The sequence below is a fragment of the Aethalodelphis obliquidens genome, unplaced genomic scaffold, assembly GCF_003676395.1.
Source record: "Aethalodelphis obliquidens isolate GAN/ISIS:26980383/991018 unplaced genomic scaffold, ASM367639v1 scaffold48, whole genome shotgun sequence".
NCBI lineage: Eukaryota > Metazoa > Chordata > Mammalia > Artiodactyla > Delphinidae > Aethalodelphis > Aethalodelphis obliquidens.
This window is the reverse complement of record NW_020837992.1, coordinates 525431-548788: the sequence shown is the minus strand read 5'-3', so window position 1 is coordinate 548788 and position 23358 is coordinate 525431. Positions and strand designations below refer to the sequence as shown.

The 23358-nt window shown below is 48.6% G+C and overlaps 1 protein-coding gene and 2 long non-coding RNA genes across 3 annotated transcripts; 1 reads left to right on the top strand and 2 right to left on the bottom strand.

The window, feature by feature from the left end:
- The first annotated feature begins 2495 nt into the window (after positions 1-2495).
- LOC113607403 (uncharacterized) lies at positions 2496-14086 on the top strand. Its single transcript, XR_003427932.1, has 3 exons — positions 2496-2831; positions 10227-10283; positions 13953-14086. It is a non-coding gene; the product is annotated as an uncharacterized LOC113607403 (long non-coding RNA).
- Positions 5796-10487, bottom strand: BTG2 (BTG anti-proliferation factor 2). Its single transcript, XM_027082670.1, has 3 exons — positions 10046-10487; positions 9632-9798; positions 5796-8280 (listed from the first exon to the last, which is right to left on the bottom strand). Exons 1-3 carry the CDS (start codon positions 10069-10071, stop codon positions 7946-7948), a joined length of 528 nt encoding a protein of 175 aa, XP_026938471.1. The 5' UTR covers positions 10072-10487; the 3' UTR covers positions 5796-7945.
- A 6832-nt stretch (positions 14087-20918) lies between the features above and the next one.
- On the bottom strand, positions 20919-22591 carry LOC113607404 (uncharacterized). Its single transcript, XR_003427933.1, has 2 exons — positions 21706-22591; positions 20919-21018 (listed from the first exon to the last, which is right to left on the bottom strand). It is a non-coding gene; the product is annotated as an uncharacterized LOC113607404 (long non-coding RNA).
- Between the last annotated feature and the right edge of the window lie 767 nt (positions 22592-23358).

Genomic DNA, 23358 nt, shown 5'->3' with positions numbered 1-23358 from the left:
TCTAGAGAGTCATGTAGGTTTTTTTGGTGTTTTTTTTTTTTTTTAAAGCTTTATTTATTTATTTATTGGCTGCGTCAGGTCTTAGTTGCAGCACAAGGGATCTTTCGTTGTAGCGCGTGGGTTCTTCATTGCGGCACACGGGCTTCTCTTGAGCTGTGGCATGAAGACTCCAGAACGCAGTAGTTGCAGCGCTTGGGCTTAGTTGCCCCGCGGCACATGGGATCTCAGTTCCCTGACCAGGGATCGAACCCGTGTCCCCTGCATTGCAAGATGGATTCTCAACCACTGGACCACCAGGGAAGTCCCAAGAGTCACACTGATTTTAAATTTGTTTCCACTACCTCTCCCTCTAGTTACTGGTGCTTTGCTTTCTTCATCTGTGAACTTGAGGTAACAATATCTCACAGTGCGCTGTGGACATTACAAGAGACAGTCTGTGTGTAAGGCACCAGGCAGAGTATCTGGCAATTGTGGGTGCTCAGCACATGGTTAAGTGCTCATGTCCTAGAAGAAAGTGTGTCAAAGTCTTTTACAAGCAGTTTTGGGCCGTGATAATTGTCGGAGTAGAGAAACTTGCAAATGTGGACGTGGCTGCAAGGAAAGGTGAGCAGGTAAGAATCGACAAGGTGAGGGGTCCTGGTGCAGATAGGCCATTGCACAGAGTATTTGAGGTTGGAAAGACTGGGAGAGCCTTATATTCCCATTTTAGGGATTCAGAGTGAAAAAGAAAGGCAGCAGGAAGGGAATGGCACAATGAAAATAGTTTGCACTTGCCCCGGGCTGCTGGGCAGGCCAGGTAGTAGAGCAGGTAGAAGGCTGTTGTTTTATTTCAAGTGTGACAGGGGCCCGACTAGAACTCTGTGCTGGCCTAAATGGGACAGAAGAATCAGAGATTTTCCTGTTCCATCTGGAAATGGAAATGGAATGGTGAGAGGTGATTTAGCATAAGTGACTCATTTTACAGATGAGAAAACCAAGACTCAGGAGGTGGAAGTGACCAGTCTAAGTTGTCAAAGACATCTATTACTAGCTATTTTCAGACCTGAAGCTAGGGCCCCTATTTCCCAACTCCTAAACCTAGAGTTATTTCCACCACCTCATAGCTGGCTTCACAAGTAGACATTGGGAAGAGAATTTCTGTAGACAGCATCAGTGTTCAGGAGCTGTGGACCCTATTCTCTCTCCTGCCACCTTGGAATTCCTTCCTGATGGCAGCCCAGGCTTTTCTTCTTCAGGTGATTACTTTCTGGGTAAACCCATTTAAGGGGTTCATTGTTAACTAAGGCTCTCCCATATTATGACTTGAAGTGTGTGCACGCCTCTTTAAGTGACATTTACATTTCAATGGCAGGTGGTTAAAGACCTAAGAGGCTGCTAGAGTCAAAGGATTGGTTTTTTTTTTAAGAAGGTGCAATCACAGGTTGGTATTTTGAGCTGGGACTCCTCGTGGCAGACCCTGAATGGACTTGAGTTTTTCCTCCCATCCCTGATCTAAATCTCCTTGATCTGCTAGCCTCTACTCTTGGCCACTTTGACATTCATTCATTCAACCAATATTCACTAACACCCACTAAGCACCAAACACTACTCAGATAAGGTCCCTGGCCTACATTCTAGCTGTAAACTCAGGGTTATAAGGACTAGGGTAGAGGAAAGAACTGAGTAACATGGGAACACTTGTCCCAGACTGGGAAGGGGAAATGTCACAGAAAAGTTGCCTGGAAGAGATGCTCTAAATCTTCAGAGGCAAGAGTTAACCAGATGAAGTGGGTGGGTAGGAGAGGGGCAGAGCATCCCTGAGTAAAGGTCCAGAGGCCACAGTCCCAGGCACAGGCTAATGGACACCAGTTGAGGGAAGGGAGAGCTGCTTCTAGTCCAGTCCTTGGAGGGGGAAGAGGCCTCAGGTGTGCCCTTGGTTCTATTAGGGGTGTTCCTTCCTAAAGATCATGGCCATGGTGACAGCCAGCCACTGATGTCCTCAATGCAGAGCCTCGCTGTGAGTATGGGGGATGGGGTCAGAAACCTCTACATCCCCACTCCTAGGGGCATCATAGGTCACAAACTGGCAGCCTAGGCTGATATGCACTTAAAAAAAATAGCTTAACACTTTAAAAAAATTAGTTGCCATCTTTAGAATTTAGGGAGATGTCAAATAGAAGTCTACATTTCAGGTTTCTCTTGAAAAATTACAATATCTGGTATAGAGCTAATGAGTGGGGTCCTTTTCAGACAAGGCTTGAGCTGGCTCTCCAAGTTCATTGTAGCCTCTGTCCAGCTATCCTCATTCATTGACTGTCTGGCCTTACCCTCACCCCTGCTACCCACCAAATTTTAAAGGAGCTCTCCCTGCTGGTATATAAAGTAGTCCTTGGTCCAACCTGCCCAGCTATAACCTCCTCTTATCTGATGTGCTCTGGGCAGCCTGTCAGGTTTACTGAACCAGGGTTGGATTAAGGCCGCCCTTGTTTATGGCAATGAGGGTGGGGAGTGGAAGAGCCAGACTTCAGCTGGGAACAAAATGTCTTGGAGCTGGTGGGAGCTCAGAGAACCAGGCTTCTCTCAATCCAAGGGAAAGGACTGGCTGCACATCTGGGGTACACTTGTTTGTATAAGATCATTGTTATCCAGGGCCCTGGTAGCCTTTTAGACTAAGCTCAAATGGTTTTTTGTTTTGTTTTGTTTTGTTTTGTTTTTGCCAGCTCTGCAAAGAAATGGTGCAGAGAGAAAGCCAGAACTCTCCAGAACTCATTACCCTTCCCCATCTCCCCATTTCTCTCTCTTCTGGGAAGGGAGAGCATATGGGTGTGATTCCACAGATGGGCAGGATGGAGGTAAGCAAAGTTGTTATTGGAAAATCCCTTTCCCCACCCACTTGGTGTGTGAATGAGCACGTAGCCGGTTTGGTTAATCTCCACAAGCAGAACATGAAGCCAACAGGTCAAAACTGCTCGGTGGTCAATGAGATCAGATGTCTGGAAAGAACACTGTCCATTTCAGCAAGAATGACAAAGGTCAGACATCAGTTCATTCATTTATTTATCAGGTACTTATATAGGCTTCTTGGTGTTAACTGTAGCTGCTCTTGGAGGCCCAGTAGGAATTTTAATTTAATAATGGTTTCCTTCCAGTTATCAGAATGTCAGAGTGTCCTTATTCATCTCAGGACCAGTTCAGAGCCCATGAAGAGATGAGGTTAATTTCTACTTAAAACTACAATTCTCATTTATTTAGTACTCAAGTGTGCAAAGCACTATTCTAAGTAGAATATGGATCTCATTTAATCCTCATACCATTTTGAGATAGGTTCTATTCTTAATCCCATTTTACAAATGGGGAAATGGAGGCCTGGTGAAGTAATCTGCCCCAGGTTTCACAGCCAGTAGGTAGGTGGTAGAGCTGAGATTAGACCTCCAGGCAGCCTGACACCAGGGCCTGAGCTCCTGACCTCTTTGCAGCACTGTCTCACTAGACCTGGAAACTGAAACCTTATCAGGCAGGAGTCTGAGGCAAACAAGGGAAGATTATTACAGACTTCACTTCCCAGCCCCAATGAACTTTCAGTTCAACTAACTGAAAATATGATAATAATTGTGCTAATTTGCTCTCCAGTAATTGCTAGGATAATGGAGATAATTTAGAACCAGAAGCTGAAGAAAGGAACAGAGTTCATCTAATCCACGCCCTAATTTCTGAGACAGGAAACTTTCAGGGTTTATATGAACTCACATAGCTAGTTAGGAAGAAGAACCTGGACCACAGCCCATAGATTCTACCCCCCGCCCCCCCACCCCACCCCAGCCCAGAACTCTTTCTATTGCACCACTCTTTTTTGGGCCGGGTGCCAGCACTGGCTTGGAAGCCAGGAGTCCTCACTATCTTTCCGGACCACAGGCTACTCGAGGAACAGATGTCAGCCTCACAGAAGTGGGTTTCTTCCCCCGGGGCTCGTTTGTTGCAGCATCAAGGACTTCCCCACCCAAACCTCCTTATCAGGAGCCAGGATGGGCTCTTAATCTGCAGCTCCCAGGGCCTTGTCTACACTCTTTGGGGTGGTGCTTATCATCCAGAAACAGCTGACCAAGCACAGGTCTCCCAGGCTGGCACTGTTTACCAAGCGGGGAAGCTGGGAGCAGAATGGACCAACCAATGCCCAGTCCCTGAACACATAAAAGCCACCAACTGCAATTCCTCAAGCAATTCTTGTCTACAGCCCCTATCCCCTCACCTGGCTAAGGGGTACTCTCCACTCCTATTGACATTGGTCAGATCTAAAGTAAATAACAAACTGCTTGATCACAGAACCCTCTTATTTAAATTGAGGGACTATTAGTTCTACCTAGAGCCATGAGAAACCTCAAGATCAATCTGCCATTCTGTGGTTTACCTGGCTTGGAAACAGAGGTGGGTGACGGTGTCCCCTTAACCCCCAGACAACCCTCCCTGAATTTCAGGCCTTTGACTAAACAATGAAATATCCTTCATGAGAGAAGCCTGTTAGGAAACAAGAAGTTAGATGCTGATTTTGTACTGAATAAGAGAAGAGTACACCAGGATGGCAAAAATTCGACCCTAACCTCATTTGTTAAGGACCTAGGTAGGTCCTTAACAAATGAGTACCTAGGACATTTGTGTTAGAAGCTAGACATGAAAATGGGACCATTCTTTTAAACAACTCCTTGACACAAGTGGGTCCCTAACCAATTCTATTTGTGATACAAATGAGCTAGCTTCCCTGACCCCCATCTCCTGGCTCACCTACCCTCCCAGTATATCACACACAGACTCCCAGGCCTACCTCCCACCTAAGACACCTAGGTCAAACTGCATGTTTGTTGATGAGGGTCATGGAGGTATGAAATGAAGTGTGTGTGTGTGTGTGTGTGTGTGTGTGTGTGTGTGTGTGTGTGTGTGTGTGTAGGGTGGTACCACTGCTCATGAGACAACATGTTTACAATTTAGTTTCAGTATAGCCCACGTACAGCCAAGAAAAAAGATAGCCCAGGTCAAAAATGTACTTGTGACCGACCTTAGTGCAAACTGCGGAGCTAGCAAGTGAAGTGGGGGTGGGGAAGCCTGTTTCAAAACCTCATGGGCAGAACCCTAGAATCAGGGATGAGAAAGGGTGTTTCTATGTCCTTGCATAGATCCTATCTACATAGCCAGAGTTATAAAGGGTAACAGACCTATGGTGTTTGCTGTCAGAAGCAGCTCCTTTTTAGCTAACTGGTAACATTGGCCTTCTGTCACATGTTCAGCTCCAGTGCCTGTATCCTGAGGCCCAATTGCTCTTGTATAATAAGAATGGTGGTTGCCAAGTGGGAGCCCCAAAGATGACAAGAGAGCTTGAGCAGGAATTTCAAAAAATTCTGCCCCAACCTGGAAAGGGGTTCAGTGTCCTCTGTTAACCATCCCAGTCTGTGAGCGGGCTGTGAGTCTTAATCATTTTTAATAATTTTAGTACCTAGCACATACAATAAATGCTTGCAGAATGAACTAATGAGTAAGGCGGAGGAAGAACAGGATGCATAAGATGAGCCCTGGCTAGACTGAGGAATGCTCAGACTAGAACACTGGCCCATCTAGCATTTTCACAGGGAAGTTAGAATATGCATTAAAGAAGGGAAGTAAGGAGCTATCTCCCAGGAAAGAGGGGATGCTTGGAAATGTCCCTACCACCTACGCGATAGGTCTGCTGAATCCAACTGAAGAGAAATACTATGAGGCACAAAGGATTTGCTTCTGAGGGAAACGCAAATTAGTGATGTGGGAATTTTATCTTCTCTATACCACACGACTTCATCTGCTACACTTTTATTAAAGAAACCAAAAAAAAGTGTACATTTGTCCATAAAGCTGTACATTCTTCCATATAAAAACACTATTATACAATTAGTAACCTTTGTGTTTTCTGTCAGAATAGCTTACAAACGTACTATTTATTTTTACTTAATGGGAGAGACAGGCCTGCTCAACAGTCCAGCTCTGGGTGTTTTGTTGTTTTTAAAGTGAACGTGAAAAAGAAGAGAGAAAAGATTAAGAATGAGACCATGAGGCTGCTTATAAAAAGGCAGGGACCTGTTTGCAGACAAGATGCAACAACAATCTGCAGTGATTCACAGCTTTGTTTCAACCCACAGACCAGAAAATGAGCTCTTGGGTCTACTGGCCTGAAGTTAACTTTAAAGCAATAAGGACTGGAAAAAGGATCTGGGAAGGTACTCGGGATCTGGAAAGTTGAAGAGGCAGTACTGGCAGGAATGGGTAGGGGAGTGTTTGGTAACTAGCACCCTTGAGTCAGAATTGAGTATTTAAGAAATGCAGGAAAGGGGACTGGCAGTGGGGAGAAAGTTTCCTCACTAAAGGCAACAGCAGGAGGGTAGCCAGGTTGACCAGATGTTCTAGCTACATCCTTCTTAAGGTGATTCAGGTTTGGGAAATTCAAAGCCTTCTGAGGATCCCTCACTAATGTCACCGAGAAACTGAAGGAAGGAGATTTCTTCCCTGTGTAATTTTCCATTTTTCTCCAACCCAGAACAGTAAGTATTGCACAAGTCTATAGACAAATTTGGATTGTACTGAGAGAGACAGTAGCCTCTCCCACAGGTGCTCTGAGCACCAGGGAGAAAAAACAATGCCCAAGGTTTGGCTTTCAGTGTCAGCCCTACAAGAATACCAAGTAGTCCTGCAGAACTTCGGGCATTCTCCCATTCAGCCAAGGAATATCTGCAAGGCTAAGCATCCAGCCATAGTCCTGAGGACAGAGGGAGAAATGGTTCCTTAAGCCCACCAGGGCACCAGGAGGTTGTGAGAGCCAGTTCTCCTCCAGATCCTCCTGGGACCCAGGAGGCCATATTGCACAGTGACTGAGAACTCTTGTCCTAGAAAATAGGGTAGCTCCATGACCCAACCAGAAGGGGAGAGGAGCGGCGGGGAGGGGGGCAGTTAGAGAGGAGTGTTGTGCTTTTAAAAAGAAGGCAGTATTCAAGGACCTGAAGTTCCCTGTAGCTTTTGAGCCACCTCTCAAAGGGATAATGGCAGCATCATGAGGACTTCTGTCTGGTTACAAAAGAAGGGTTTTGGTCAAAAAATATCCCAGTGGATACTCTATGGGTCCCAAAATTCCATTGCAAATCAACCCCAAGGTATTTGCCACACATACTCACACATAGAGCAGCTCATAGCAAGGCAAAGGTTTTGTGCAGAGTGCCCTTCTCTCCCAACTCCAATAACCCTCAACCCCTGCCTCACTCCCCTGACTCCCAAAACAAAAAGCTTTATATTCTTGGTGGGAAGCAACATCTACAGCCCCCTGAGAATAGAATTAGAAACAAGTCATGATTTCAAGAAAAGCTGCTCAGGACAGAAGGAATCAGGAGAGGCCTTTTCACTCTCTGCCTAGAATCTCATCAAAAATTGAAAGAGAAGATTAGGCAATATAGTATGATTTAAGTCCAGGCTTGAATGCCCCTGAGTTAAGAGTAAGAGAGGGGCCAGGGATGCAGGTGTCCTGGGTGAGAGGTTTGAACTCAGCCTCTCTTCTCTCCCCAGGGCAGATCCTGACCTCTCTCATTCACAGTACTAACCTTGCTTGCTCCCTCTCACATCTTCCTGGGTTGCTAGCCAAGCTTCTCCCACCTTACCTTGGCCAGACCCATGCCCTCCCTGACCATTCCCCCCTCCCATTCCAGACACTGCCTCCCAGAATCAAGCACACAACAATTCTCTCCAAAGGCACCTGGGGAGGCCACTTGCAAGCAGCTCCCTTTAAGGATTTTTTTCTTAAAAAAATCTTTTGGTATTTTTCCCCCCTTTTCTTAAAAAAAATAATATATATATATATAAATAACTCTTCACTTAAAATACAATTCCCCAGGTAGAGGTATGCAGTGGCCTGTTGTCACAGCAGAATGAGTACAGCAGAGCACCGGGTGGGGTGGTGGGGGATCTAACTGGAGACTGCCATGATGTAGTTCTTTGAGGGGCTGCTCCTGCCCAGCATCATTTGGTTCTTGCAGGTGAGGAGCCCATAGGAGGTGGCCACCGGGGCCTCCTCGTACAGGACGCAGATGGAGCCATCCTCCCCAATGCGGTAGGACACCTCGTAGGGGTCCACCCACAGGGTCAGCTCACTGGGCAGCAGCCGGTGCAGCTGAGGCTGGCTGAGTCCAATCTGGCTAGCCACTTTACTGATGATGGGGTCCATTTTGTGGTTGATTCGGATGCAGCGGTAGCCAGAGCCCTTGGATGGTTTTTCAGGAAACCAGTGGTGTTTGTAGTGCTCTGTGGAGACAGGACAAGGGGGATATGGACTGGTTAGAACAGTTGGGCCATGGATGCTACACAAGGTGGGTGGGGGTGATGGGATAGGAGAGGAAGGGACCTAGTGATTTTAAGTAAGCAACATGGTTTCTCATGAGTTTCAGGACCCTCCTGAAACCCTCCTGACACTGTAGCAGAAAAAAAAATTACGGGATCTGGAAAAACCCCTCCTTCCAGGACAAGGGTTTATGTGTATCGGGAGGGTGTCCCAGAGCTCTGGGTCAATCCTCTGTAGCCAGTATATTGCCTTTGGCACATCCCCAGTTTAAGGAGGAGGGGTGTGACTGGGGCTGGCATGTCCAGGCAGGGCCTCTGGGGACCTATGAGCTGAAGTTTCAAGGCCAAGAAGGCTGCCATCATTGTCGGACCCATGTCTCCCACCCTGTGCCTCAGTGGTTCCCTCTGCCTTGAAAAGTCAGAGGCCTGTCTCAGCGGGTAAGGGAGGCAAAACCGGGATGTTTGGGTGAAACATACGTTGTTCTTCAGAAGGCAGGATCTGTGTGGGCACGTTCAGAGATGGCTATTGCTGCCCAAGACCGCCGGCCAACCCGCTAGAAACAGCTGGGAGATGGGTCTCTTCCCCAGCCAGCGGCTGCTTGTATCTTGTCAACCTCCTCCGTCTCACACCGCACCGCCCCCAACCCCGACACACGCCCGCAGAGCGCAGTTACTACGTACAAGGCTCTCTCTGTACCATAATAGGTGGCAGATGGCTAAGGGGGTGGGCAGAAAATACAAAGGGGGCCCGGATTCCAACTTCGACTGAGTGAACAGCAGACGCAGGCTCAGCGCAGCCCCGCGCGGCGGGAAGAACCACGGCTGGGACACCAAGTTGTTGAGAAGGTTCAATTGCGCCTTCTTGTTCCATAACGACCCCCCGGCCGGTCAGGCTTTGTTGCCTGCAGGGTCTCAGGGTCCACTGAGAGGGAGATGAGCTCGCACTCAGACCCGCAGGTACCCCCCCCCCCCTTCCGGGACATAAGCCGGGGACTCGGGATCGCACTCAGGTCTAGTGTTTGCGCCCGCGACAGCTTGGAGGGGAGCGCCCAACCAGAACAACCGCGGACCGAGACCCTAGAGCAGGGCCGAGGAGGAGGGACAGGACCCAGAGGAATGGGCGGAAGGTGGGGATGTGGGGGTGGGGGGAGGAGACTGCAGGCCGCCCCGGGAGCTGGAAGGAAACCGAGTCCCGGAGCTGCTCGAGTGGGGAGCCCTGCCCTAAGTGGAGAGGAAAGACGCCTCAGGCAGGGAGGGGGGCCGAACCCCGGTGTCAGGGTTCGACGGGCGCCAGGACCCTCCGCAATGTGCTCACCCGTCAGGGCTTCCTGGAGAGCCCCGCTGAAAACCTGAAGTCGCTGCTCGTTCACGCAGCCCCGGGTCCTCAGAAGGCTGGAGAGGAAACCCACAGCGGCGGCGATCTCCGGGAGCATGTCTGTTCTCTTCCCGGTCCAGCTGGCCTGGCTCATGTCGTGTGCAACTCTGGGAGCGGTGGCGGAGGCGGGGGTCAGAGAGAGGTCTCTGATGGGACGTGCCGAACCGTAAGCCTCTGCTCGCTCGCCAGTCGCGAGGGCTTTGCCCGGACTTTACCTGCTACACGCCTTTCATACTGTTGCGAGAGCCGGAGGAGCCGGCGGCGGAGTTCATTGGCCGCAGCCAGCGGATAGGGGCGGAGCCTGGCCTCCGCCCCGCCCCGCGCGCCATCGGTCTCAGTCCCGCCCCCACCTACCGCCACCTCCTCTGCGCTGAGGTCATCGCCCGCTGACGTCAGTGCTGGGAACCGTAGCTGAGCTTGCAGGCTGAGGGAGGCGGGAGGAGAAAGAGGTGGGGGGGCCGAAGGCTCTCTGGGAAGGAGAGCGGCGCTTCAAGCTGGGGATTCTCTGACCTCTCCTATTCTCCCATTCTTCCAGACAGGTTAAAGAACACCTCCAAGAAGAAGCCTTCGTTGACACCACCTCTACCAGGAGGTCGCCTTTTCTGATTCCCCCACTTTCAACCACACCCTGTCAGAACTCACCCATTTTACCGCTTTGCCGCGTTTCCCAACTAGTCGGAATGGGTTCCTCTTGGCTCTCCGGAAATGGAGACTAAGTATTCTGTTTACTTTCACAATAATACCAACTTCCCCAACAAGTTATGCTCTTCTACAGCAATGCCTTTTCTCTTGCCTAGAACCATCCGAGTCTTACCGACTGCTGGGTGGGTAGGGGTGGAGGGAGTGTTGTGAAACTTTTCAGTTTTCCTCTTCCACACGGGGAACCAGGCTCAGAACCTGGCAGCATCACAGGCACTCCTAGAGGTCTGTTGAATGGGGATAATTCTTAATATACCAGGGTCCAGCATACATAGGTGCCTCATACGTATATGTTAAATGAATCAAACCCAGTGGCCTCTGTAAATTCTTATTTTCCTTGACCACATTTTCCTGGAGGCAGTCTCCCCTCTTTTTCCTTGACCCCAGGTTTCTCTGCCTCCTTCCCCGGCTGTGTCTCCCCTGGATCTCTTCCTGTCCCCGTTCCCTCACTATATCCACTCACTCTTCCTTTTCTCTCCACTTTCTTTCCTTAGAGAGATTCTATTCATGTTGTCCATTTTGATGTTTACTTTTTTACTATTGACTTTCTTATCTGCATAGTCTGTCCACATCTTCTCTCATCCCGCCCCTCCTACCTGCTCTGTCTCTCCCCTTGGATGTCCAGCCACCACATCAATGTCAGTCTAAGCCCACTGTCTTCTCCAAGGCCAGCTTCCTTCCTGATCTCCATTTCTATCAGATACCATCGGTTCCCAGTCACTCTACCCAGAAAACTCAGACTCAGTTTTGGCTTCACCTTGTACTTTGCTCCTTAGATCCAGTCTCAAGACCTGTTGCTTCTTCATATCTAGATGATTGCAGTAGACTCTGTCAAATCCAATCCCCAAATCACCCTTCCCACTGTTAGTAGACTTACCTTCCTAAAGTTCTACATTCACTTGCTCTTCTTTTGCTCAGATCATTCTGAGACACCCTCCATTTGTCTACTGCATTAAGTATGGACTTCTTTGCCTAATAGTTAAGACCTTTCATAATTTGGCCCCATCTATCTTTTTAGGTTTCTGCCACTTTGTGCTCCAAGGTGACTCTCATCACTGTTCTCTAAGCATCAGAGCAGCTCTGCATCCCAGAGCCCTCAACATTTGCCTATGATCCCTATCCCTGCCCTGTAATGTGGTCCCCATTCCATGTATGCCTATATGTGCCTGGCATTGCTGCACCATGGCTCATGCCATTATCTCTTGGATACCTCACTGCCTCCTTCCCATCTTTCCCAATCCCTCACACTCCTGAATGCACAGCTTAAGCTTGGTCCTCCACCTTGAAAACCTGTGCTGACCATTTTCTCACTACAGAATTAATATTATCCATACCATCCATTTGGCATTTATAATCTGTTGTTTGATATTCTTAGTGATCTTTTTAGAGGTTGACATCTTGTTTGCAGACTGCTTGAAAACAGGTTACTATGCTCATATGTCCTACATTTCCAGGACAGTTCAGGTTTCAAATATTCTGCTCCATTGCTTCATATAGCTCACTAAAATGCCCTGGAATTCTAGTATTTTGGCATTGAACACATCTCTTAGATGGCCTCTTCACTGGCTCCTCCACAAAGCTGGATCAGGCCAGGTGAGACCTCTGCTCATTGAGGGGGAAACAATTGTTACTGGAAACAGGGCTAGGACTGGAAACAAGATAACCTGGAATGCATCAAACAAAAAGATCTGGTGTCAGCAAGACCAGAATTGACCAAGGTCAACCACCAAGGAGGCCAGGGAAACAGGTCAAGGTATAGACAGGGTGGTTTAGCACCAAAACCTGAAAATACTTAACATCTTCCTGACTATGCTGTTGACTGGGGTCTGGTGTTCTGGGCCTTGCTTTAGTCCATAATTGACGGAAAAAAAAGTCTTGTGACAGATCATCACCTGTTTTTTGACTTAGGAAATAGAACTCTGTCCTTATGTAGGTTCTCGTATCACTCACCAGGTCACACAGCTAGTTCTTAATAGAGCCAGGACTGGCACCAGATCTGCTGACTTCAAATATGCCCTTTTCATTAGACCATGGAGTCCCTGTGCTATTACAATGGCTGCTGGTCCCACCTCATCCCACAGAGCTGTTCTAGATGATGATGCAATGAACTGGAGGGAAACAGTCTTCATTTTTGGACAGTAGCAAGGTCTTATCCCCCACATTCCCCCATTACCTAGGAAGTGTCTTATTCTCATCATTGGTGATTAGTTCTGAACTTTGTAGAGGGCAGTGATAATAAGAACCAGAAAGCACTTCACCTACTTTCTCATCCTCTCTTCTTTCTATACACAAGCCTAGGGAGAGGGAGTTTAATGTAGCCAACATTCAAAGTTTCCAAGTTACTCTACAGTGTAGTTGTACCCAACTCAGGATTTAGATTCTCGATCAGCTTAAGGCCAACTATTGGGGTGGCCAAAAAGTTCGTTCGGGTTTTTGTCCCATCTTATGGTCAAACCAGAACAAACTTTTTGGCCAACCCAATACATTATAATAATCCAAATTACTTTTGGAATTTGCTGAAACTGCCCTTATACTGCTAGGACCACGGTCCTTAGAAGCTCTAAAGTCCAGATTTCACTTCTTCTTCTGTTGCCTGCTGCCTCCCTTTCCTCGGTAGAGCCAAGGCATAGTTCAAGCATCAGGATAAGGACAGTGTGTCCCTCCCTCCCTCTTCTCCTCTTCTTCCTCACTCCTCTCTTCCCCTCCTCCGAAGGCCCTTGAGTTGAATTTTGAACATTAAATGTCCTGACACTGTGCTGACCTGTGGCTCTACCTACTGCCAAGTGGGCAGGTAGTGGTGGAGCTGGGGGTGGATGCTAGTTTGTGCCTCAACTGGATCAGAAACTTCTTCTGTACCATGCAACCCCTACCCACTGGCTCCCTTGGTCCTGGATGCCCATCTCACCCACTTGCACAGCCTACCTGTGTGGCCCCTCTAGAGTGACCCACAGCATCCCAAACTGCCCTCTTCAGACCAAATCCCCACCAGAACTGGGTCCCTCTCCTCAGGTCTCAGCCCTGGCCTTGTCTGTGGAGTCATCACACATGCCTTGCTCTCTACTTCCCAGTCAGGAGCAACCAGAACGTTGTACGCGACTGTCTTGCTCAGCATCCTGCTGGGCCTGCAGGGTCTTGGCTTGGTTGTCAAGGCTACCTCCCAGTTTCCTGACCACATGTTGAAACCTGAGGTTGAGTAAAGTTGATCTGCAGGCAGAGTCTGGGCTGCAATATTCTAGGAAGATGACATCAGCTCACTCCTACACTGTGCAGTGTGTAGTTTTACTACGTCTGTGTGTGAGTGTGCATGTGTATGTGTGTGTGTATGTGTGTATCAGTGTGGGTAGGAGGGCAGTATATATATATTTGAGTGTACATACTGAAATGTGTATGATGTCTGTGGATAGGAGGGAATGTGGATATATGTTTACAGATGTTAACACGTACTTAGTATATGTTGAAGAACATCATTTTGATGTGTGGGTGTTTTGTTGGAGTGTGTATTTTGGCAGGCATGTCTGAGTGTGGCTGGTATAGATGCTAATTTGATCTTTCCTCTTTTCAGGCCTCATCGGTGACAACCTTGCTCTGCGCACCAGAGCTGATAAGAAACATCACCCAGGGAGGACAGATGCCTCTTCTTCACTTTCTAATCAGAGTGGAAATACCACTAAATATATTCATAATTCTTTGCAAGCATCATTGGGTAATGTCCAGAACATCTTTTTGAGTTCCCTATCACCTTCTTACAAAGTTGTACCCTTCAAGTTCAGATCTAGGCCAGACAGTCTGGGGGTTACTCTTTAGAATCAGGAACAGGAATCGAGGACAAAAAAAGATGACATTGTCCCTAGAAACTGCTAACAAAGACTAAGAAAGTGGGGATGTTAGCTATCTTTAAGTTTCTGTCTTTAAATCCCTCCCCCCTACCCCAAAGTGAACTGAGAACAGGGACAGAAACAGATAATGCGAAGATGATTAGGGTAGAGTGGAAAACTACCCATCTGGACTGAAGGAAGGCTTGGTAGAATATAAATATGAAAAGGGCTTTCTAATCCCCAGGTCACAACAATTTTCAAGTCCCTAAGGACCATTTCTAAGAATGCCTTGAGGGCTGGAGAAGAGTCAGAAAGCTAAAAAGTAACCCATTTCTCCACTTGCTCTGAAGATAGATGCAAAAAGAAGATTCCATCGTATAAAAAGCACCTAAATTAAGCAACAGAAGAACTTCCTTATAGGAAAGTGAGCATCTAGGATATGCTAAACAAGATGTCTGCTCCAGTCAGGACTCAGACACTGAGGTAGAGGGCACCTTTATAGTGAAGGATGAAAATAGCCACAGAGGGTAGTGGAGTGAAGTCTGCTGGCCCCAAGCAGCATCTAACCTGCAAAGTATCAGAACGTCAGCCATTGCCCACACAGTCTCCAGGTGCTGAATAGAAATAGCCAAGGCAGATGCAGGCTCCACCTGCTACCACCAACCCGGGAGCCCATCAGACACCTGGTGGCTAAAACAATCAGGGCCTCTCTAAGCTTTACTGGGCTCACGCATAGGCAAACTTGGGAGCCTGGGTGGGTCATTGTTCTCCACAGCACACAGTCTCTGGATTTCCTCTCAGTGTGCTCAACTCTCTCTCCCAAATACGGTCCGTGTAGCTCAGAAGTCACAAGTTGGAAGCCTGTGAGGCAGAGCTGACTCAGTCACAGATATATAGTGTTTGGTCTCTACAGTGTTTAAGCATTTAAAAACTTAGTTGTCAGCATTTAACGATTAGGAAGTGTCATATCAAAATAAAACCCTAGAATTATAATTTCTCTTTAAAAATCAGAATATCTGTTTACACCGGTTCCACCTTCTTATTCAGCAATGACTGTTACTTAAGACAGGAAGTGTGTCCTTCAGTTCACCCGGGTCCCCACCAACTCTTTATCGAATCCCTGCTGAGACCAACTGGTGGTTATCATTTACCAGGGCTGGATGCTGGGATTTGTTATTATTATTACGCTTAATCCTCTTTTGTATAACTTGCCTTGATCCTGGAGGTATTTGAATTAGCATCTCCCGATACAGAGCAAATGTCAAAGCATCATCTCTAACCCTAACTTTCCTGCTGAACTCCCAACTACTTTTTTTTTTTTCAGTTGAGAACTGGACATTTTTGAAATATTTTTTCTGGTGTTTTTATCTCAACATGTAGGAATCAAGATACTTTTCTCCTTTCTCTACTTCTGATTTCGTTCTCTCCCTCAATAGCATTACCATTCTTTGTCTGGTCACCAGGCTCACAGTCTGCAGACACCTTTAACTGTACCCCTGTTAATCAGTTTCCAAGGCCTAGAGAGTCTGCAATTGCAACATCTCTCCTGTTTTCGCCTCTTGCCATGGGCAGTGTCCTCCCTCCCCCAGTCTTTCTGCCCCATCCTTTAAAAAACTTCAGTGGCTTCTCATTGCCTACAGCATTAATTAAAAATCTGTTATCCGGCATTCAAATCCCTACACCCTGGGACTTCTTAGGACAGTAACTCAGATCACTGGGGAGTTTGGTAAAAATTCAGATTAAGCAGCCTCTCCCTTGATATTCTAATTCGTAGTTTGAGATGGGATATGGGCCTGTTTGTAATGAGAATCCAGGCCATTCTGATGCAGTGGTCCATGGACCCCACTCAGCACACCTTGTCTCAGAGGCACTCTTAGAGCTCCAAACCCACCTGACACGTCTGCCCAGACACCACCATCTGTGTCAACCCCTCCCCCTCCTGCAGCACCTGGCTCATAACTGCTGGCTGAACTGGTGGTGGTCAGGCACACGCAAAGGGTGGCCTGTACCCCCAGCCAGGATTCTGAAGGCAGCCCCCTGCCACTTCAGAGAGACCTTCACTACGGGAAGCCTCGTTTATCCTTATTTATTTATATATATATTTTTTGGCCTCACCACGCAGCATGTGGGATCTTGGTTCCCTGACCAGGGATCAAATCCGTGCCCCCTGCAGTGGAAGTGCAGAGTCTTAACCACTGGACCGCCAGGGAAATCTCCCTCGGAGGCCTAGTTTAGAAGAGCAGACAGCAGTTCCTCTAAAGAGGAGGCTTCTTTCATCTTGAGACACATTCAGACATACTTGCTTTTGTTGACCAACCTGGATTCTAATCCTGAATCTGCCACCTACTATCTATGACAAGGCAAATCTTTAATCTCTCTTATCCTCAATTTTTCTCATCTTTATAATGAGGACAATATGTTCTTCACATACTTACTGGGTAGATAAGTAGTAACATATAGAAAGAGCTTAGTGCAAAGCCTAAATATTACAGATAAGTATAAGTAAACCACAGCTTGGTATTGCCAACAGTCAGAAGCAGGGTTTTCAGAAATCATCTACACAAAATTTTTAATTTTGCAGATGAAGAAAAGGAGGCTGTGAGATGGGAAAAGATGCCCAAAATCACACAGCTGTTTAGTGGCGAACCTCCGTCTCCCACCCCATCTAGTGCCCTTTCCATTTTTCCACATCCCGTCTTGTGACACAGGCTTCATTCACTCCCTCATTCATTTTTTCACTTATTCAGGGACTATTTATTGAGTTCCCTTGGTGCCAGGCTCTGGAGGAACAGTGGTGGGTTTTGGAGTGGCAGGTGTTGGAAGCTGAGGGCAGGATATGGTCAGGTGGAGTAGGAGGCTGAAAGCCCAGGAGGCAGAATGAATTCAGCTGCTCACACACAGGTTGATGTTTCCTCAGGTGGAGGCAGGAGTTTGGGACAGAGAGAAAGACTGTGAGCCCTGCAGGGGCAAGACCTGGGGTCAGTGAGAAAGAGTGACCAGGAGGGTCAAAGACGATGGTACAGCAGGACAAAATGAACTTCAGAGAAGGTGATGCGGAGTGACGGTCGGAAGCGGTAATGCAGAGCACGGAAGATGCTGCCCCCCCACGTGAGCCTGAGGGGTGTGGGCTGTGACAGAGGAACAAGCGCCCCTTGAGACAGCCCCGTTTCAGCTAGGGTCAGGAGGCACAGAAAATGCTTGGATGGGCTTGAGGCTACAAGGGATTTTGCTGGACACAAGAGGGTTTGAGAGGGAGGTGGCGGGAGTTGGATTAGCAGAGAGCGCTTACACAGAGGGTGGGGATGAGAGTGTTTGTCCTTTGGACGGCGACCAGTGGGAGGAGGAGTGAGGACTTAGACCTGACTGGGCCTTGGGAGACAACTGAATTCAGGGTCTCAGGGCAAAGAGCCACAAAAACATGAGACACAGAGTGTTGGACAGGACAGGGAACTGCCACTTTTGCTCTCAGGGGTCAGCCAGGGGACCACAGGTGACCTCTGTGGCTTGGAGGGTTGAGGCCTCCAGGTTCCTGGAATTGGGCTCTAAGGGCCTGCTTTGTGCTCTCCAAAGTCACCTCTTCATCCCCTTATATCATCCTGCACCACATTGGCTCATACAGGTTCATTCTCCTTCTGCTGGGAGGGAGCGCTGGAAAGTGTTATTAATTCATCAAACTTGTGACATATGCTGACAGTACGTCAGTTCCTATCTAGGGAGGAGATCTGCTCCCCAAAGATAGCTATTCCCTTGAGGGTTGCTTCTCAGCTGCTGTGCCCTACTGACCCACTAGAGGAATGCTCCGGTTTCCTTCCCTCCTTTACCAGCACGGGCCTGTGGTGAGGACAGAGCAAAGGAAGGCAGGATGGTTGAGGGTGTATGAGAGAGAGTGTGAATAAGGTGGGAGCTGGGGGAGAGAAGACATGTGGACAGATGGCTAGACCAGTATCTGGCTGGAAAGGTCCCCAGCGATGTGTTTTTGTTTCTGTGACTCCCTAGGTGTATCAGAGGAGCAAAAGGATGGAGACTATCTGTTAAAAGTCTATTATCCTGGAGGGCCCCCCAGGAATGTGACCTCCCACACCTTCACCCTCTGGGCCTTCTCCAATAGTACTCGAAGGTGTGGCTGAAAGTGCCGTAAACTCAACGGGGAACACACGGACTTGGGGACAGCAGCAGATCTGAAGCTGAATTTATTGCCTCTTTCCCAAACTTAGAAGACAGACACATTGCAAACGCTCCTCATCCTCACTCCCAGGGGCCCAGCATAAACCCCCTTCATCTCCAGACAGAAAACAAGAGAAGAGGCCCTGAGGCTGTTGGAGCTGCCCCAGATGTTGTTTTGGCAGAGCCTTAATGGGGCTGGGCCTCCTGGGGCTGGGTGTCTGGGGCAGGCAGGAAGCTGGCATCACAGCTGTGATAGCCAGAAACCCCCCTGGGTAGGGGGCTAATGTGTGGAGAAAGACAGACTCAATAAAAAGGGACATGAGGAAGAATCTAAAGAGGTACTGCACGCGCTTTGTGACCACCTAGATGGGTGGGATAGGGAAGGTGGGAGGGAGGGAGACGCAAGAGGGAGGAGATATGGGAACATATGTATATGTATAACTGATTCACTTTGTTATAAAGCAGAAACTAACACACCATTGTAAAGCAATTATACCCCAATAAAGATGTAAGATAAATAAATAAACAAATAAATAAATAAAGAGGTACTGCAGCTTCCCCCTCTGGCCTCCTGGCTCTGGGCCCCAGGTATTTCTCAACTGCACCATGGCTCAGAGCCAGCGGAGGCCAAGCATTTGATACCTGTGGTTCAGAGGAGGGAGCCTGGTGGCTGGATTGGGAGTCACCTCCCTGAGTCACACTCTGCTTATCTATAACAAGAGAGTGTGGGCCAGGAGACCCACCCTGTCTCTTCCTTAATCTGTGTGAATCCCTATGTTGTAATATCAGTGAGAGGCCCGTGTGCTGAAAAAAAACAAAAAACAAACAAACAAAAAAACCAAAAACGTATGTAAGTCCAGGAAGACCACCAACCACCCCACTCCAGCCTGGCCTGGCTTAGGAGGAGGGACTCTGCCTAAGAACTTAAACACACAGAAGCTTTGGGCCCATCTCACTGAATTTGTAGAGAGGCACAGAAGTGTGGGTAGGGGTTAGAAAGAGGTGACTTACTCTGCAAAAGAAAACAGGAAGAATCTGAAAGGAAAAGGGCTGAAATACACCGCTCACATAGCAAGAGCACTTATAGATTGGCAAGATGATTCCTAAACCGATTTGACTTAAGAAAAATAGGAGCTCAGAGCTAGAGACACCCCCACTCCTGGAGGAATCTGGAATATTTTGAGGAGGGGCATTGGATTTCCCACAGTTCTTAGAATGAAGATGTTTTTTTTTTTTTTCCTTCGGTACGCGGGCCTCTCACTGTTGTGGCCTCTCCTGTTGCGGAGCACAGGCTCCGGACGCGCAGGCTCACCGGCCATGGCTCATGGGCCCAGGCGCTCCGCGGCATGTGGGATCTTCCCTGACCGGGGCACGAACCCGCGTCCCCTGCATCGGCAGGCGGACTCTCAACCACTGCGCCACCAGGGAAGCCCTAGAATGAAGCTTTGAACCAATCTTAGCCAGCACCTAAGGAGCAGTGGATCTCAGCTGACAGTTTACCAACTGGGAACATGGCCTTAGGTATCACCCTCAAGTGCCTTACCTTTAATGAGAACAACCACCTCCAAAAGGAGGGTACCTGCCTCCTAGCAGGGTACCTTCCCTGGTAGCGCAGTGGTTAAGAATCTGCCTGCCAATGCAGGGGACATGGGTTCAAGCCCTGGTCCGGGAAGATCCCATGTGCCGCAGAGCAGCTAATCACGTGCACCACAACTGCTGAGCCTGCACTCTAGAGCCCGTGAGCCACAACTACTGAGCCCATGTGCCACAACTACTGAAGCCCACGGGTGCCTAGAGCCTGTGTTCCGAAACAAGAGAAGCCACCACAATGAAAAGCCCGTGCACTGCAAAGAACAGTAGCCCCTGCTCGCCACAACTAGAGAAAGCCCACGTGCAGCAATGAAGACCCAACGCAGCCAAAATTAATTAATTAATTAATTTAAAAAAACACACAAAAAACCCCATACGTCTAATTTAAAAAAAAAAAGTAGATTAGAAGAAACTCTATTTTCCCTCTATTGCATTAGTAAATACACAGAAGAGCAATGAAATAAATGGATTACTTCACACCACTGGTTCTTACACCCATGAACACGTATCAGAATTACTTGTGGAGGTTTTAAAAAATATTTAAGTCTAGGCCTTACTCAGTAGTTACAACGGGGGGCAGGACCCAGGTATTTTTTCCAAGCTCTTTGGATAGCTCTGATGAGTTTCCTGCTGGTTGAGTGTCTGATGTTAGGTTGACTGGGGTAGTTTGAGTTCTTTGGGCCACTCTTAGAGGGTATGGGGAGCTTTTTTCTCAGATTTACTAGCAGTAGTGAAGAACTTGGCCTCAGACTTTTTAGGAGTCTGTCTTGGGTCTTTTTTCCCCAGCGAAGAGGTTCTTTCTTTCTCCAACTCTTCTTTGATTCTTCCCTGGGCCTTTACCTGGGGTCTTGGGCTCCGCATCTCTTGGGGTCTCCAAAGCTGGGGAGGCCTTTCTCTTCTTCCCATGAGGTATGTACCAGGACTCTTCTTTGGAGACTTCTTTCCTGGGGCATCTTTTCGTGTCTCTACGCTTCCTGCAGCTGGAGTTGCCTTCACTGGCACCAGCAGTGGGATTTCATCTTCAGACTTGTCTTGAGCTTTAGTGGGGGCAGGTACCCTCTACCAGAAAAAAGTAGAAGTAGATTGCCAGGGCACACTGTGCAATCTACTTCTCAACAACTCAGCACAGTTCTCCCTGGCAGGGAGTGGATTCTGTGGGGATCACTGAGACAGGAAGCAGAGAAAGAGGGGGAGGTGAATACTGCAGAGACTGGCCTCGTCTGACCCTCCCATGCCTCACTGCCATTTATATATGGGTCATAAATCAGTCACTTGACCCCAGGATCTGAACACCTTTTGTCCTCCTTGTTTTATAGCGATCAAAGGAAGGAGACTTGGTGCTTGTCCTCAAGCATGGAGGGTGGAGGCTCTTCAGTCTAGTTTGGGAGAAATTGTTCCTGCCCTCAGGAAACTCCAAGTTGGGGACGAGGAGGAAGCATGCACACAGAGGACACACAGGCAAAGCTGCCAGCAGACAGAGAAATGTGGGCAGATGAGCACTGAGAAAACACAGTCCGAAATGAATGAACAGGGTTGGAACGGAGGCACCAGCAGTTAGCTGGTGTCCAGTATGAAACAGCTTTTAGGGGCTGGGAGTCCTGAGCTGGATTTGGAGATCTTATTAGCAGGGGCAGAAGACAGTCCAGTACTGTATGAGGCATTCACACAACTGCTCACCCGCTGTCTTTTGGCAATTCTGGTTTCCTTCCGTGGTTTAACTGGAAAGGCCATCTCAAGCATACTCACCACTTGCGTATTAGCAGCGGCCCGAAACAGCCCATCACAGCCTTGGAAGCACAGACGCATACATCAGATGACTTTGTGTACACAGCTGAAGCTTTTCCACAGGGCCAAGGGCATTCCCAGAGTGGTTGGGCAAGGCCCCAGAGACAGGTTCTGGAAGCCAAGTCAGTATCTGGGCCTCTGCTGCTCCCTTCCTCAGCAAGGGACCTGAACAAGGCTCCTCCAGGGTACAAAGTGACCACCGTAATTTTGCACAGCACTTCACAGCTTAAAAAGTGGCTTTACACGAACAAGTTGAACACCCATCTGATCCTCACAACCACTCCATCAGGCAAGAATCTTCTACACTTCACGGATAAGGTAAATGAGGCTGGAAGAGACTAAAAGCCTTGTTTAAGGTAGCCCAGCAGTGGCAAGCCTGTCCTTTCCACTACTCCACGCTGGCCTCTGCATCACAGCCTTCTGGACGTGGACATTAGGGATCCAGAGCATTAAGGGACCATTTGAGTGAATCTATTAAAGGCCAATTGTCATCTGCATTTCAATCTAGCTCTGAACACTTCAAGAGAAACACAAACAGGGAGGATGCCCGGAGAGAATGTCTTGGAAGGCTGCCCACCTGGGCTCTCCAGCTCTCTGGAGGAGATGGGAAAGCCACGTCCTTATCTCCAAACGGGCTCACCTTTGCCCGGGCCTGGGAATCTTTTGGAAGTTGAGAGCCTGGCCGAGAACAGCGGGTAGCTGTCGCCCTGCCTCCCGCCCCCGCGGACCCCTTCGGAGCCTGCGCCCATATAAGGGCAGCGCTTCCCGTCGGCCGGGTAGTGACGCGCCGCGGGCCACGTCAGAGGCCGGCGGGGAGGGGCGGCCCCGCGACAAGAAAACCAGTGACGCCGGCGGGGAGGGAGGAGGAGGGGCAGAGAGGAAAGGAGGAGGGGAGGGCGGGCTTAACCCCTGACGGGGCTGTCACCTCCGAGCCTCGTCCTTACGCTATGTGTAGAAACGTCGGTGCAACAGGGGGTTAGCGTGCGTGATCACTTTCTGTCCCCGTGTGGTAGCAGGTATTTGTATTCTGGGCGATCTTATCTTCGGACGCCCAAGTGTGTTTGCAGTCTATTTTGTCTCAAGGTGTCAAGGATGCGTATTTCACGTTACAGCCATGGTGTGTATTTTTACTTTGGAGACAGACGAGGAACTTTGCTGGGGGATGCTTGAAGACAATCACATCTCTCCATTGTTTTCCTTGTTAAACAAACAAAAAGACTCTTGGCACTTGTGCTTCCGGAGACCCCCAGAAAGTCTCACTAGAGGCGCTACTGTAAGGGACTCGCTTCCCTTCTACTAAGCTGCCTCTCACCGCTGCCCTAGCCAAGTCAAATAAAAAGGGGTCGGCCCTAGGGGCTGAAGGGGAAGAAGCCTAAAAAAGGAGGGCTTCAAGACGCCTAGCGCCGGGTAGAGGCCAGGAAACAGAAAAGGAAGAGAAATTGCAACAAGAGAAGCTCAGGGCTTACATTTCAACCAGGCTTCTTCATGGAGTCTCCATTGGGGGCGGGTGTGTGTGGGGGGGGTTGTCTCATTTCTGAGTCCAGCTGTGCTGGGGTAAAGCCTGTTGGAGTGCGCCCCCCCAGGCCTACCTTGTCTCACCTGAAGTTGGGAGGG

Bases quoted from the DNA above. Each gene is read 5' to 3' on its own strand.
- BTG2 (XM_027082670.1), bottom strand. From the start codon at position 10,071: ATGACCTCAGCGCAGAGGAGGTGGCG. The intron at 9,799-10,045 runs GTAGGTGGGGGC...CACCGCTCCCAG, and splicing joins TCAGCGCAGAGGAGGTGGCG to AGTTGCACACGACATGAGCC. The intron at 8,281-9,631 runs GTGAGCACATTG...CTGTCTCCACAG, and splicing joins TCTCCAGGAAGCCCTGACGG to AGCACTACAAACACCACTGG.